This window comes from Haliotis rufescens, unplaced genomic scaffold (assembly GCF_023055435.1).
Source record: "Haliotis rufescens isolate VD_foot unplaced genomic scaffold, xgHalRufe1.0.p SCAF_11, whole genome shotgun sequence".
NCBI lineage: Eukaryota > Metazoa > Mollusca > Gastropoda > Lepetellida > Haliotidae > Haliotis > Haliotis rufescens.
Window position 1 is genome coordinate 33,242,344 of NW_025963791.1, and position 12,852 is coordinate 33,255,195.

At 41.3% G+C, this 12,852-nt stretch overlaps 3 protein-coding genes across 3 annotated transcripts in view; all 3 read right to left on the reverse strand.

The window, feature by feature from the left end:
• The window catches only part of LOC125378021 (tripartite motif-containing protein 3-like), a 61,604-nt gene that overhangs the window by 14,170 nt on the left and 34,582 nt on the right, over positions 1-12,852 (reverse strand). The window lies entirely within an intron of this gene.
• Positions 129-3,916, reverse strand: LOC124132493 (E3 ubiquitin-protein ligase TRIM56-like). The gene is made up of 3 exons (XM_046496419.2): positions 3,803-3,916; positions 2,493-2,790; positions 129-1,631 (listed from the first exon to the last, which is right to left on the reverse strand). The coding sequence occupies exons 2-3, from the start codon at positions 2,788-2,790 to the stop codon at positions 253-255; spliced, it is 1,677 nt and encodes a 558-aa protein (XP_046352375.2). The 5' UTR covers positions 3,803-3,916; the 3' UTR covers positions 129-252.
• LOC125378104 lies at positions 7,127-10,560 on the reverse strand. Its single transcript, XM_048392962.1, has 2 exons — positions 10,221-10,560; positions 7,127-9,316 (listed from the first exon to the last, which is right to left on the reverse strand). The coding sequence occupies exons 1-2, from the start codon at positions 10,516-10,518 to the stop codon at positions 7,689-7,691; spliced, it is 1,926 nt and encodes a 641-aa protein (XP_048248919.1). The 5' UTR covers positions 10,519-10,560; the 3' UTR covers positions 7,127-7,688.

The window sequence follows — 12,852 nt, forward strand, 5'->3', positions numbered from 1 at the left end:
CCGATGATTGAAATCATGCAATTGTATCTGATCTCCACCACAAATATACAGTGTGTCATGTCTATCGACATACAATCCCCTTGGATCACAGCCAATGTCCTGATGATCTGTGACATAATCCCCTGTCTCTGTCAGCCGTACCACATTGGGGCTGTCTGCAACCAGGATGTCTCCTGTTGAAGTAGTTGAGATACCGTAAGGTCTGAGTGCTCTGTCTCCGGTAGGGGCGTATCTCCACACAACATCCCCCTCTTACGTCACACATGTCACAGACTTCTTCCCCCAGTCAGACACGAGTATGTTGCCCTTGTTGTTGACACACATGTAGCCGGGGAAGGTAAACAGTGTCTCATTGTTGTGTGTAGTGACTGACCTCAGCATGTGTCCCGCCATGTCCAGGATATCAACACAGGCGACACCACCTGCTGCTAGAGATGAAGGACTCAGAACAGCGAGACTGTAGTACTCCTTGCTTGTTGTGATGGTTGAGAGCAGCACCAGGTCAGGGGTCACTTCTACTGTTACAATCTGACTGGAGTCAGGGACAGCAACCATCACCTGGTTCTCCTTCAACTGTGTTACACCACATGGATGGTCATCCAGGGGAAGTCTACTTTGACATGTCAAGTTGTTTCTGGTGTAGAAGGATTTCACACACGTGTTATTTGCGTCAGTGACTACAACTGTCTGTATACCATCTACAAGGAGGACTGTGACGTCACGTAGATCAGGCTCCACTTCATCACCCGCCATCCTCCCATCTATCTGGTCAACCAGCACTGGAGACGGCAGACATGTGCCCTGATCCTGGTATGTGACGTCAATCTTCCCCAGCTGTAGGTCATCTAGGATGTGCTGGACGTTGTCAGTGTCAGGTGTAAACCTGATGTCATCTATTCTCGGTGTGTCTGCTGTGTCTGTGTCCCTGACATCCCCCAACTCTACAGCCCCCGACTCCCAGGCCTGATACGCGTCATACAGGTCCATCTCACAGTCCGATACCAAGGCCTGGTCAATGAACTCACAATGTTGTCTGTACATCTGCATTTCAATCTCTTGTAGTTTAACATCTGCTTTAAGTTGCTTAGTTTGTTTGTCTGTAATATCCCTGACTTTATTTATCAGCTGTTTTTCTTTCTGCTTGATGTTGGCGATGGCTCTCTCAACAGCAGATTTGATGTGACGTTCTACTCCAACTTTGTTTTTCTTAATTCTGCCAATTGTCTTGTTTGTTTTCTGAACAATTGTTTGTTTTTTATGTACTTTCTTTGATAACTGTTCAGCATTTCTTCTCAAGTGGTATTTCATTGTTGGCATCATTGACTCTATGGTAATGACAGACTCACATTTCCTGTGGTAAATAACACAACATGTCTGACACACAGCTTTGTGGCAGTCTTTACATACAAGTTTTATAACCTCATCCTTATGTTCCCTGCACATGACCTTGCGTCCCCTCTTCACCTTGATCTCTCCTGAAAGGTCACAGATATCATGGTCATGTGATGCAGGACTTGCACGATGCATCTTGACACATCTTTCGCAGAGGGACACTTGACACTTAGAACACCATGAGGCTCCCGGAGTTGTCTCCCCTAACTTCTCACACACTGAGCAACGTGAAGCGGAACCTGTAAGTGGACATGTCTATAGTTATTTGACATATCATAACAATATTTATATAAATTAGAAGATTGAGAATCCAGGTAAAATCAACCCCTCTCACCTATTTTCAATGCACGAATAGGGCGATGGGTGTAGGCTTGGAGTTCAAGTGTTGGCTCGTCACGCCCGTGGGTTTGATGTGTGAAGCCCCATATTGGCATGATTGGCAGTGGCGTAAAACTGAACTCATTCACCCAGTTATGTACATGTAGTTTCAACAGCTACAGTTACTCTTACAAGTGAACAGTTTTGATCACGATTTTCACGGGCGGTTGGGAAGCCTTGTGGTTTAAGTGTTAGCCAGGTTTGATTCCCCACAGGAGTAAAATGTGTGAAGCCCATTTCTTGTGTCCCCGCAGTGATATCTCTGGAACATTGCTGAAGGTCGCAAAAATACATGCTCACTCACTCACTCACTATCATCAACCTGAAACATTCTATCATTTACAAATACCCTTTTGATAAACTGCTATTTGTAGATGTTTTCAAATAATAATTTTTTCAAGTGCTTTATGGATGATCTGATTATATAAGCATCATGTAAACCGATAATAATCAGCAGGTCAATTAGCATTGCCGATGCACATCGTCCCGACGTCATAATATATTGTAAATATTTCTATGCAGTGATTACAGTTGGAGTCATGTTTGTAACAAATGTATATTTTCTGGTTTCGTTTAGTGGAGTCAGTTGGTATCATTGAATATTCTGTTAACAGCAGTACTGTAATTATACTGCATGTTTAAACAAATAATGATTATGATTCTCATTACTAGATATCAGTTTGTGAAATGAATGTGCAATTCATAATGTAATAAACCAATACCTGTTTTGACAACGTCAGCTTGAGTGTCAATCAGCCCCTGTATAATGATGCTGGGTTTGATCTGCCCCGCCCACTCCTCCACTGGCCGGCTGGGGTGGGGGACCTTGGTATCTTGTCGACAGAAGGCACAGGGGATCGTCTTGGACTGTATAGCATCTGGTCTTGTTTGGATGTATGCAGTGACACATTTCCTGCAGAATGTGTGATCACACCTCAGTGTACAGGGGTCTGTGTACAGTTCCTGGCAGATCACACAGGTGAGGAATTCTGTAACTTTCTCAGCTCGTGACGTCGCCATCTGTAAAACATAAATAACTGTTCACTTTTCCAAGAAATAATTTCAGCTGAAGTTGTTCCGTCTTTGTTATGGGGTAACATGTGTTTAGTTTGAGGCAATAACATCTCTTGAGTGCACTTCGGGCTTACCTTCTATATCAAGCTGACACGCGACGATATAACTGAAATACTGTATAACGCGGCATAACACCAAAAGCACTCACCCCGTCAGTAACTTGTGTGCACCACTAAGTATGCTGAAACGCCTCTGTAAATCCATGTCGAATGAGTTATTTACATATCGTATCTTGTCACAAAAGTAACCATATCGACCAATCCATAGTGCTACAGGAATAACAGATGCTACACAGCGTGACTTCATGTCAAACAAGGTGTTTCAGAAGCGTGTGTCTATGTATTTGTTTATACTATTGTTTCAATAAATTATGTTCCTTCATTATAGTTTTTTATGAATTCTGTCATAAGAACAAGCTCGATCGTTGTTTCCACACAATAAAGGATTTACCTTGAATAGATGAACCGAAACTGAATATATGAATGAATTGTGATCATGTGAGATGAGATTTGATGTCAACTTCTCTCATGTAGATGAGGCGGTAAACTGTCGTCACTGATTCAAAGGCGCATTTGTTTTTATATTAAAAGCTAACTTTAAAACAACTACCAATAGGGTCCTGTATTGATGACCTGTAATCCACCTCCGTCAACACCAACCAAGCCTTGCTTTACTGATAATGGACACGCCCCCTCACAGTCACAATACAAGGGAGGTAACTGTGAACGTTAGTATTCAGGACCAAGTCAACATATCTTTATTGTGTCATTTTTACACGTCGACGAATGACTGTGTTTACCTGAATATCAAACATTTGTAAAACCAATAACAATAAAAGAAATTTAAATCAATATACTTTACATTTTTTTATTACCTTTGGGGCCAACAATTCCTACTTTCGGTTTCTCTTCGTTTAATGTTTCGTGTGTTTTTAAGTTTAAATTTAAGAAACACAAACCTTATGTAAGTTTGATGCTGTCGATGTCCTGAATAAACAGGTATACTAGTTCTTCATGTGCACTGTGTGAGATTTAATTGTACGTCCTGGATGCCTTGAAAAAACAAATCCCGCCTCGGTACACACCTGTGCCTACCTGTCCCTTCCGCATGACATACAAGGGAGGTAACTGCGAAATCTCGACTAGTGGTGATTCATAAGCGATCAAATCTGATGGCAACGTAGGTTCCTGGATCGAATCAAGGATAATTCTTGTAACAAAGCAAGAGATCGGCACATTTCAATATACACACACGGGACACACTGTAAACAGCATTTTTGTAATATCCTAAGATGTCCTACGCATTCGTATTTGTACAATTATGTGCCAACATGCATGTAATGTGGTTTGCAGCAGAACAAGAAGTAAAAGGCTGCAACACCGGTTATGTGGCAGGTGTGGTGATCGACATGTAATAAATGTTACAACTAAGAAATATACCACAGATAAAATAGCTTTTCCTGAAACGTAAAGCAAAATCATACCAATATCACTAAGTAATGTTAACGGGCACACCGTTATGTAATGCAAGTCACTGCAAAAATGAAATAATCTTGAAAGTGATATTGGTCCCTATTTCACCTCATCTCCGGGGCTTAGTGTGTAATTATAGAATTGTATGCCATATTACCGCGGTAGTTAATTTATAATGTATCGTAACGACGCACGCTTACAAACTTATTAAATATGTCATACCCAAAAATTTCCTTGTTCTTTGTTCAACTTTTATGACACATCCATTAGGAATGATCGATGCTGAGTTTCGTTACCGAGTTCGGTAAACAAAGTACCTGTCATTGGCGACACATGGGCGGCAGCTCTATATTACCGAGGTATGGCTATGTTGTGGCGTGATACATGTGGATCATGTGGCTTCACTTCCTGATTTGTATTATGCACAATCGGTATGCATACGACCTACGTTGGGTCAAGGGATTTCGTCTAAACAAATGGGTTCTTTTCTAATCAATTAGAATGGAGGCAGGGGTATTTCCACTTCAAATACATTCAAGAAACTACCATGAAAAAGTTAAAGTGTGTATCCGTGACATACTACAACGAGTCCTGTATTCGATCATGCGATGAAATATCGTGCTTAGATTTGCATAAGTAAACAGTCGACATGAGTGTGGATTACGAGACTTACTGATACCGCAATAATATAGGGCCCGCGATAATATAGAGTCATATCCTGTAATGATACCAGCCTCATTCAAATCCAACCCTCGTGCTCGCTACAGGTTCATAAAGAGCACAAAGATCTGGTTTTAATGAGAGTGTAGTGACACCAGGTGTATGTTGAGAGATTCACAGCCACATGACGTCCTGGCTTGATATCTGAGTTGACCTTATTACACAGGAGGCTGGGCGGATCACCAAGGGAGTCTATCTGGTAGTGACCTCGGACACAACGAGGAAGCAGATGTTGAACCAGGCTGACTGCATGGAGAAGATACCAGTGTACAAGCCAAACTGAAAATACCATTTTGTCCATTTTCTCAGCTATCTATCTATCAGATGCGTTGAGGCTGATATGGCGCAAGGGTTTGTGGATACATTTTGCTTCTTTGTGTGATGTTTAGTTTCTACTTATTCAAGGGTTTAATAAATTATTCAGTCAGCAAATCATATAAATTAAATGTTGGAAAATAAATATATAAATAAATTCCCATGTGGATTCTGGGTTAGAACAGAAGGCCACAGTGAAAGAGACTACATGGATCGTGTGGTCATGCTTTTTGACATTCTTGATTGCGTGTCATTGTGACAGCATGGGGTGTTGCTCATAATATCACTAGTTTGTCTGACCCAGTCGCTGTTACCAACAGGCCTCTGTGAAATAGCTGGACATTTTGCTGAGGGCAGGGTCAATCATGTAACAAAGAAGCCATAGTGTGTGTGGGTTAGAATTGGTCCCTAGTAACCTAGCGACTGCAATAGATCGTTTGACGTGTTGTGTCACCATAACCGGACATCATGAGACATTTGTCCCAATATCAACCATTGGTCTGTCTTGTCCAGACTAGCTTATCAATAGCCTCTCAGGATATAGATGGAACAACATACTCAAGTAAATGCAATCATGATTATGTGTGTTTTATTGTGTCTAATGTCACACTCAGAAATATTCCAGCTATTTGATGTGGACTTGTAACTAAGTGATTGATATTGTGAGCAATGATCCACTCCAACAGGGTACATGAAACACAACAAATCAAGTAACAGAGCCTGACCACTCGGTCCCTATGGTCGCCTTTTACAACCAGCATACGTTACTGAGGATATATTCTAACCTGGGATCCCTGTTGGGATCAACAATGTCATTTGAATTGCCCAACTTATGATGAAATATGTAGGACTCAAGCAAATATGATTGTTTGTTGACAAATTGTTGTTGAGGGCTGCACTCAGCATTATTCCAGCTATGTCTGTAATTAATTGAGTCTGGGCCAGACAATCCAGGGATTGACATCATGAGCATCTACCATGCAAGTCAGTGAGCCTGACCACCCGATCCCGTTAGTCGCCTCTTAAGACAAGCATAGCCACCTTTTACAGCAAGCATGGGTTGCTGAAGACCTATTCTACCCCTGATCTTCATGGCCTAACGTTTGTTCAGTTTATTCAGAGTAAACTATATCTATTTTACGGTCTCTGATTATGGAGCTGACGCACAAAAATAATTTCATTTTTAGCCAAACACTAACATGGAATCACTTACAGTTTATTTTTTGACAATTGAACAATTAAATGTACTATACCTACGACACTATTATAATCATTAGAGATATGAACACAATTACACAATTGTAGAAGTGTTCCTCCGTACAGGTATGATGCAGGAGCTATTTGTTATTAAGTGGCTCACCATAACGTTCCACAAAACAAACTTCATGACATCACAAATGGAACATTCCTACATGGAACAGACCGCCTCCGTGGTCTAGTGGTAGAGCGTCCGCCCAGAGAGCGGAAGTTCCGGGGTTCGATCCCCGACCGCGTCATACCAAAAGACATTAACAGATGGTACTTGTTGTTACCCTGTCTGGTGCTCGGCATTAAGGGGATAAAACAAGGACTGGTCGGCTCGGAGTCAGTACACTGTGTCTGAGTGGGGTATTCTTGTTAAACTTCGGCATGGTATCTCAGTGAGCTAGCACTATAAATCGGCATCAGTCCGGACTAGTACAACCTGCCACACACACACACACAGACACACACACGTGCAGACACGTCGCTATATAAGTGCAATAATCATGGACGCGACGTTAAACCCCATTTTAACGCACCTCACCTACATGGAACACCCTTTCTACTATCTAGTAAACTAAAAACATTCTATGACGACGGTGCAATGGACCACGTACCTAACATGGTACTGAATGGAGCTGGGACGAGTCCAAATCTACAGCCCGGGTAACCAGCCCGACTCGGGAACCCACTGATGGTCTCAAGAGTTGGGAACTCATTAGTGTCATTAAACAATATATCAAGTCACCATCCACTGGTCCAAGTAGTCATGTGAGCACTTCAATAACAAGTAAACCATATCATATCTACTAAGAATAGAGTGAAATATTGGTATCTCTTGAGCAGATTGGGATCAAACCAAGGACTTTTCGCCTTCCCGGCCGACACCGTACTTACTAGAACACGGAGGTGATTTAATAAAGATAACCAGATTGCTAAATACATAATGTGATGTGTAATGATGTGAAAATAATGTCTGTTGATACACCTTTGTATGATCATTCACACCCCAATCGGAAGAGTCCATTTTGAGTTGTTATAGGGAAGTTAACACCAGTGATAGTGATGACTGAAAGCATGCAGTGGTTGGTGTGACTACATGAAGTTGACTTCGTGTATCTGACCGTCTTCACACACATACATTGTGTCATGTCTATCTACATACAATCCATATGGATCACAGCCAATGTCTTTATGATCTGTGACATAATCCCCTGTCTCTGTCAGCTGTACAACATTGTTGGTGTCTGCAACCAGGATGTCTCCTGTTGGAGTAGTTGAGATACCATAAGGGGTGAGTGCTCTGTCTCCAGTAGGGGCGTATCTCCACACAACATCCCCCTCTGACGTCACACATGTCACAGACTCCTCATCCCAGTCAGACACGAGTATGTTACCCTTGTTGTTGACACAAATGTACCAGGGGTAGGAGAACAGTGTCTCGTTGTTGTGTGTAGTGACTGACTTCAGCACGTGTCCCGCCATGTCCAGGATATCAACACAGTCATATGTACCTGCTGCTAGAGATGAAGGACTCAGAACAGCGAGACTGTAGTAGTCCTTGCTTGTTGTGATGATAGAGAGCAGCACCAGGTCAGGGGTCACTTCTACAGTTACAATCTGACTGGAGCCAGGGACAGTAACCATCACCTGGTTCTCCTTCAACTGTGTTACACCACGTGGAAAGTTATCCAGGGGAAGTTTACTGTGGCATATCAAGTTGTTTCTTGTGTACAAAGATTTCACACACTCGTTCTCCATGTCAGTGACTACAACTGTCTGTATACCATCTACAACCAGGACTGTGACGTTACGTAGATCAGGCTCCATTTCATCGCCCGCCATCTTCCCATCTATCGTGTCAACCAGCACTGGAGATGGCAGACATGTGCCCTGATCCTGGTATGTGACGTCAATCTTCCCCAGCTGTAGGTCATCTAGAGTGTGCTGGACGTTGTCAGTGTCAGGTGTGAACCAGATGTCGTCTATTCTCCGTGTGTCTGCTGTGTCTTTGTCCCTGACATCCCCCAGCTCTACAGCCCCCGACTCCCAGGCCTGATAGGCGTCATACAGGTCCATCTCACAGTCCGATACCAAGGCCTGGTCAATGAACTCACAATGTTGTCTGTACATCTGCATCTCAATCTCTTCAAGTTTAACAACTGCTTTAAGTTCCTTAGTTTGTTTGTCTGTAATATCCTTGACTTCGTTCATCAGTTGTTTTCCTTTCTGCTTGATGTTGGCGATGGCTCTCTCAACAGCACATTTAATGTGATTTTCTACTGCTATTTTGTTTTTCTCAATTCCGCTAATTTTCTCGTCTGTTTTCTTAACAATTGTTTCTTTTCTATGTATTTTCTTTGATAACTGTTTAGCATGCCTTCTTAAATAGTATTTCAAGTTTGGCAACATTAACTGAATGGTAACGACAGACTCACATTTTCTATGGTAAACAACACAACATGTCTGACACACAGCTTTGTGGCAGTCTTTACATACAAGTTTTATAGCCTCATCCTTATGTTCCCTGCATATGACCTTGCGCCTCCTCTTCACCTTTACCTCCCTTGAAAGGTCACAGATCTCATGGTCATGTGATGATGGACTTGCACGATGTATCTTGACACATCTTTCGCAGAGGGACACTTGACACTCAGAACACCATGAGGCTCCCGGAGTTGTCTCCCCTAACTTCTCACACACGGAGCAACATGAAGCGGAACCTGTAAGTGGACATATCTATAGTTATTTGACATATCATGAGAATATTTATATAAATTAGAAGATTGAGAATCCAGATAAAATCACCCCCTCTCACCTATTTTCAATCCACGAATAGGGCGATGGGTGTAGGCTTTGAGTTTAAGTGTTGGCTCGTCACGCCCGTGGGTTTGATGTGTGAAGCCCCATATTGGCATAATTAACAGTGGCGTAAAACTGAACTCATTCACCCAGTTATGTACATGTAGTTTCAACAGGTGCAATTGCACTTACAAGTGAACAGTTTCGATCACGATTTTCACGGGCGGTAGTGAAGCCTTGTGGTTTAAGTGTTAGCCAGGTTTGATTCCCTACATGAGTAAAATGTGTGAAGCCCATTTCTTGTGTCCCCCGCAATGATATCGCTGGAACATTGCTGAAGGTGGCAAAAATACATACTCACTCACTCACTCACTCACTCACTCACTCACTATTATCAACCTGAAACATTCTATCATTACTAATACCCTTTTCATAAATTGCCATTTGTTGATGTTTTCAGATAATAATATTTTCAAGTGCTTTATGGATGATCTGATTATATAAGCATCATGTAAACCGATAATAATCAGCAGGTCAATTAGCATTGCCAGTGCACATTGCCCCGACGTCAAAATATATTGTAAATATGTCTTTGCCGTGAGTACAGTTAGAGTCATGTTTGTAACAAATGTATATTTTCTGGTGTCGTTTAGTGGAGTTAATTGGTATCATTGAACATACTGTGAACAGCAATACTGTAATTATACTGTATGTTTAAACAAATAACGAGTACCCTTTAACATGCTTTCATTACAAACATGATTCTTATTACTAGATTTCAGTTTGTGAAATGAATGTGTAGTTCATAATGTAATAAACTAATACCTGTTTTGACAACGTCAGCTTGTGTGTCAATCAGCCCCTGTATAATGATGCTGGGTTTGATCTGCCCCGCCCACTCCTCCACAGGCCGGCTGGGATGGGGGACCTTGGTATCTTGTTGACAGAAGGCACAGGGGATCGTCTTGGACTGTACAGCATCTGGTCTGGTTTGGATGTATGCATTGACACATTTCCTGCAGAATGTGTGATCACACGTCAGTGTACAGGGGTCTGTGTACAGTTCCTGGCAGATCACACAGGTGAGGAATTCCATTACTTTGTCAGCTCGTATCGTCGCCATCTGTAAAACATAAATAACTGTTCACTTTTCGTAGAAATAATTTCAGCTGAAGTCGTTCCGTTTTTGTAATAGCGTTACATGTGTTTTGTTTGAGACAATACAATACAATTTCTTGAAGCGACTTCGGGCTTACCTTCCATATCAAGCTGACACACGATGATATAACTGAAATACTGCATTAAGCGGCATAACACCAAACACACTCAACCCGTCAGTAACTTGTGTGCACCACTAAGTATGCTGAAACGCCTCTGTAAATCCATGTCGAATGAGTCGTTAACATATCATTTCTTGTGACAAAAATGACCATATCGACCAATCCATAGTGCTACAGGAATAACAGATTCTACATATCGTGACTTCATGTCAAACAAGGTGTTTCAGAAGCGTGTGTCTATGTATTTGTTTATACTATTGTTTCAATAAAACATGTTCCTACATTATAGTTTTTTATAAATTCTGTCATAAGAACAAGTTCGATCGATGTTTCCACACAATAAAAGATTTACCTTGAATAGATGAACCGAAACTGAATATATGAATGTATAGTGATCATGTGAGATGAGATTTGATGTCAACTTCACTCATGTAGATGTGGCAGTAAACTGTCGTCATTGATTCAAATGCGCATTTGTTTTTATATTAAAAGCTAACTTTAAAACAACTACCAATAGGGTCTTGTATTGATGACCTGTAATCCACCTCCGTCAACACCAACCAAGCCTTGCTTTACTGATAATGGACACGCCCCCCTCACAGTCACAATACAAGGGAGGTAACTGTGAACGTTAGTATTCAGGACCAAGTCAACATATCTTTATTGTGTCATTTTTACACGTCGACGAATGACATTGTTTCCCAGAATGTCAAACATTTGTAAAACCCATAACAATAAAAGAAATTTAAATCAATATACTCTACATTTTTCTATTTTCTTGGGGCCAACAATTCCTACTTTCAGTTTCTCTTCGTTTAATGTTTCGTGTGTTTTTAAGTTTAAATTTAAGAAATACAAACCTTATATAAGTTTGATGCTGTCGATGTTCTGAATAAACAGGTATACTAGTTCTTCATGTGCACTGTGTGAGATTGAATTGTACGTCCTGGATGCCTTTAAATAACCAAATCCCGCCTCGGTTCACGGCTGTGCCTGTCCCTTCCGCATGAAATACAAGGGAGGTAACTGCGAAATCTCGACTAGTGGTGATTCATAAGCGATCAAATCTGATGACAACGTAGGTTCCTGGATCGAATCAAGGATGATTCTTGTAACAACGCAAGAGATCGGCATATTTCAATATACACACACGGGACACACTGTAAACAGCATTTTTGTAATATCCTAAGATGTCCTACGCATTCGTATTTGTACAATCATGTGCCAAAATGCATGTAATGTGGTTTGCAGCAGAACAAGAAGTAAAAGGTTGGAACAGCGGTTATGTGGCAGGTGTGGTGATCGACATGTCATAAATGTTCCAAAAAAGAAATATACCACAGATAAAATAACTTTCCTGAAACGTAAAGCAAAATCATACCAATATCACTAAGTAATGTTAACGTGCACACCGTCATGTAATGCAAGTCACTGCAAAAATGAAATAATCTTGAAAGTGATATTGGTCCCTATATTTTCACCTCATCTCCGGGGCTTAGTGTGTAATTATAGCATGGTACGATATATTATCGCGGTAGTCAAATTATAATGGATGGTAATGGCGCACGCTTACAAACTTATTAAATATGTCATACACAAAATGCTTGTTCTTTGTTCACCTTTTATGACACATCAATTAGGATTGATCGATGCTGATTGTCTTTACTGAGTTCGGTAAACAAATTACCTGTCATTGGCGACACAAGGGCGGGCAGCTCTGTATTACCGAGGTATGGCTATGTTGTGGCGTGATACATGTGGATCATGTGGCTTCACTTCCTGATTTGTATTATGCACAATCGGTATGCATACAACCTACGTTGGGTCAAGGGACTTCGTCCAAACAAATGGGTTCTTTTCTAATCAATTAGAATGGAGGCAGGGGGTATTTCCACTTTAAATACATTCAAGAAACTACCATGAAAAAGTTAAAGTGTGTATACGTGACATACTACAACGAGTCCTGTATTCGATCATGCGATGAAATATCGTGCTTAGATTTGCATAAGTAAACAGTCGACATGAGTGTGGATTACGAGACTTACTGATACCGCAATAATATAGGGCCCGCGATAATATAGAGTCATATCCTGTAATGATACCAGCCTCATTCAAATCCAACCCTCGTGCTCGCTACAGGTTCATAAAGAGCACAAAGATCTGGTTTTAATGAGAGT

Bases quoted from the DNA above. Each gene is read 5' to 3' on its own strand.
- LOC124132493 (XM_046496419.2), bottom strand. From the start codon at position 2,790: ATGGCGACGTCACGAGCTGAGAAAGTTACAGAATTCCTCACCTGTGTG. The intron at 1,632-2,492 runs GTATTGGTTTAT...GTCCACTTACAG, and splicing joins AGCTGACGTTGTCAAAACAG to GTTCCGCTTCACGTTGCTCA.
- LOC125378104 (XM_048392962.1), bottom strand. From the start codon at position 10,518: ATGGCGACGATACGAGCTGACAAAGTAATGGAATTCCTCACCTGTGTG. The intron at 9,317-10,220 runs GTATTAGTTTAT...GTCCACTTACAG, and splicing joins AGCTGACGTTGTCAAAACAG to GTTCCGCTTCATGTTGCTCC.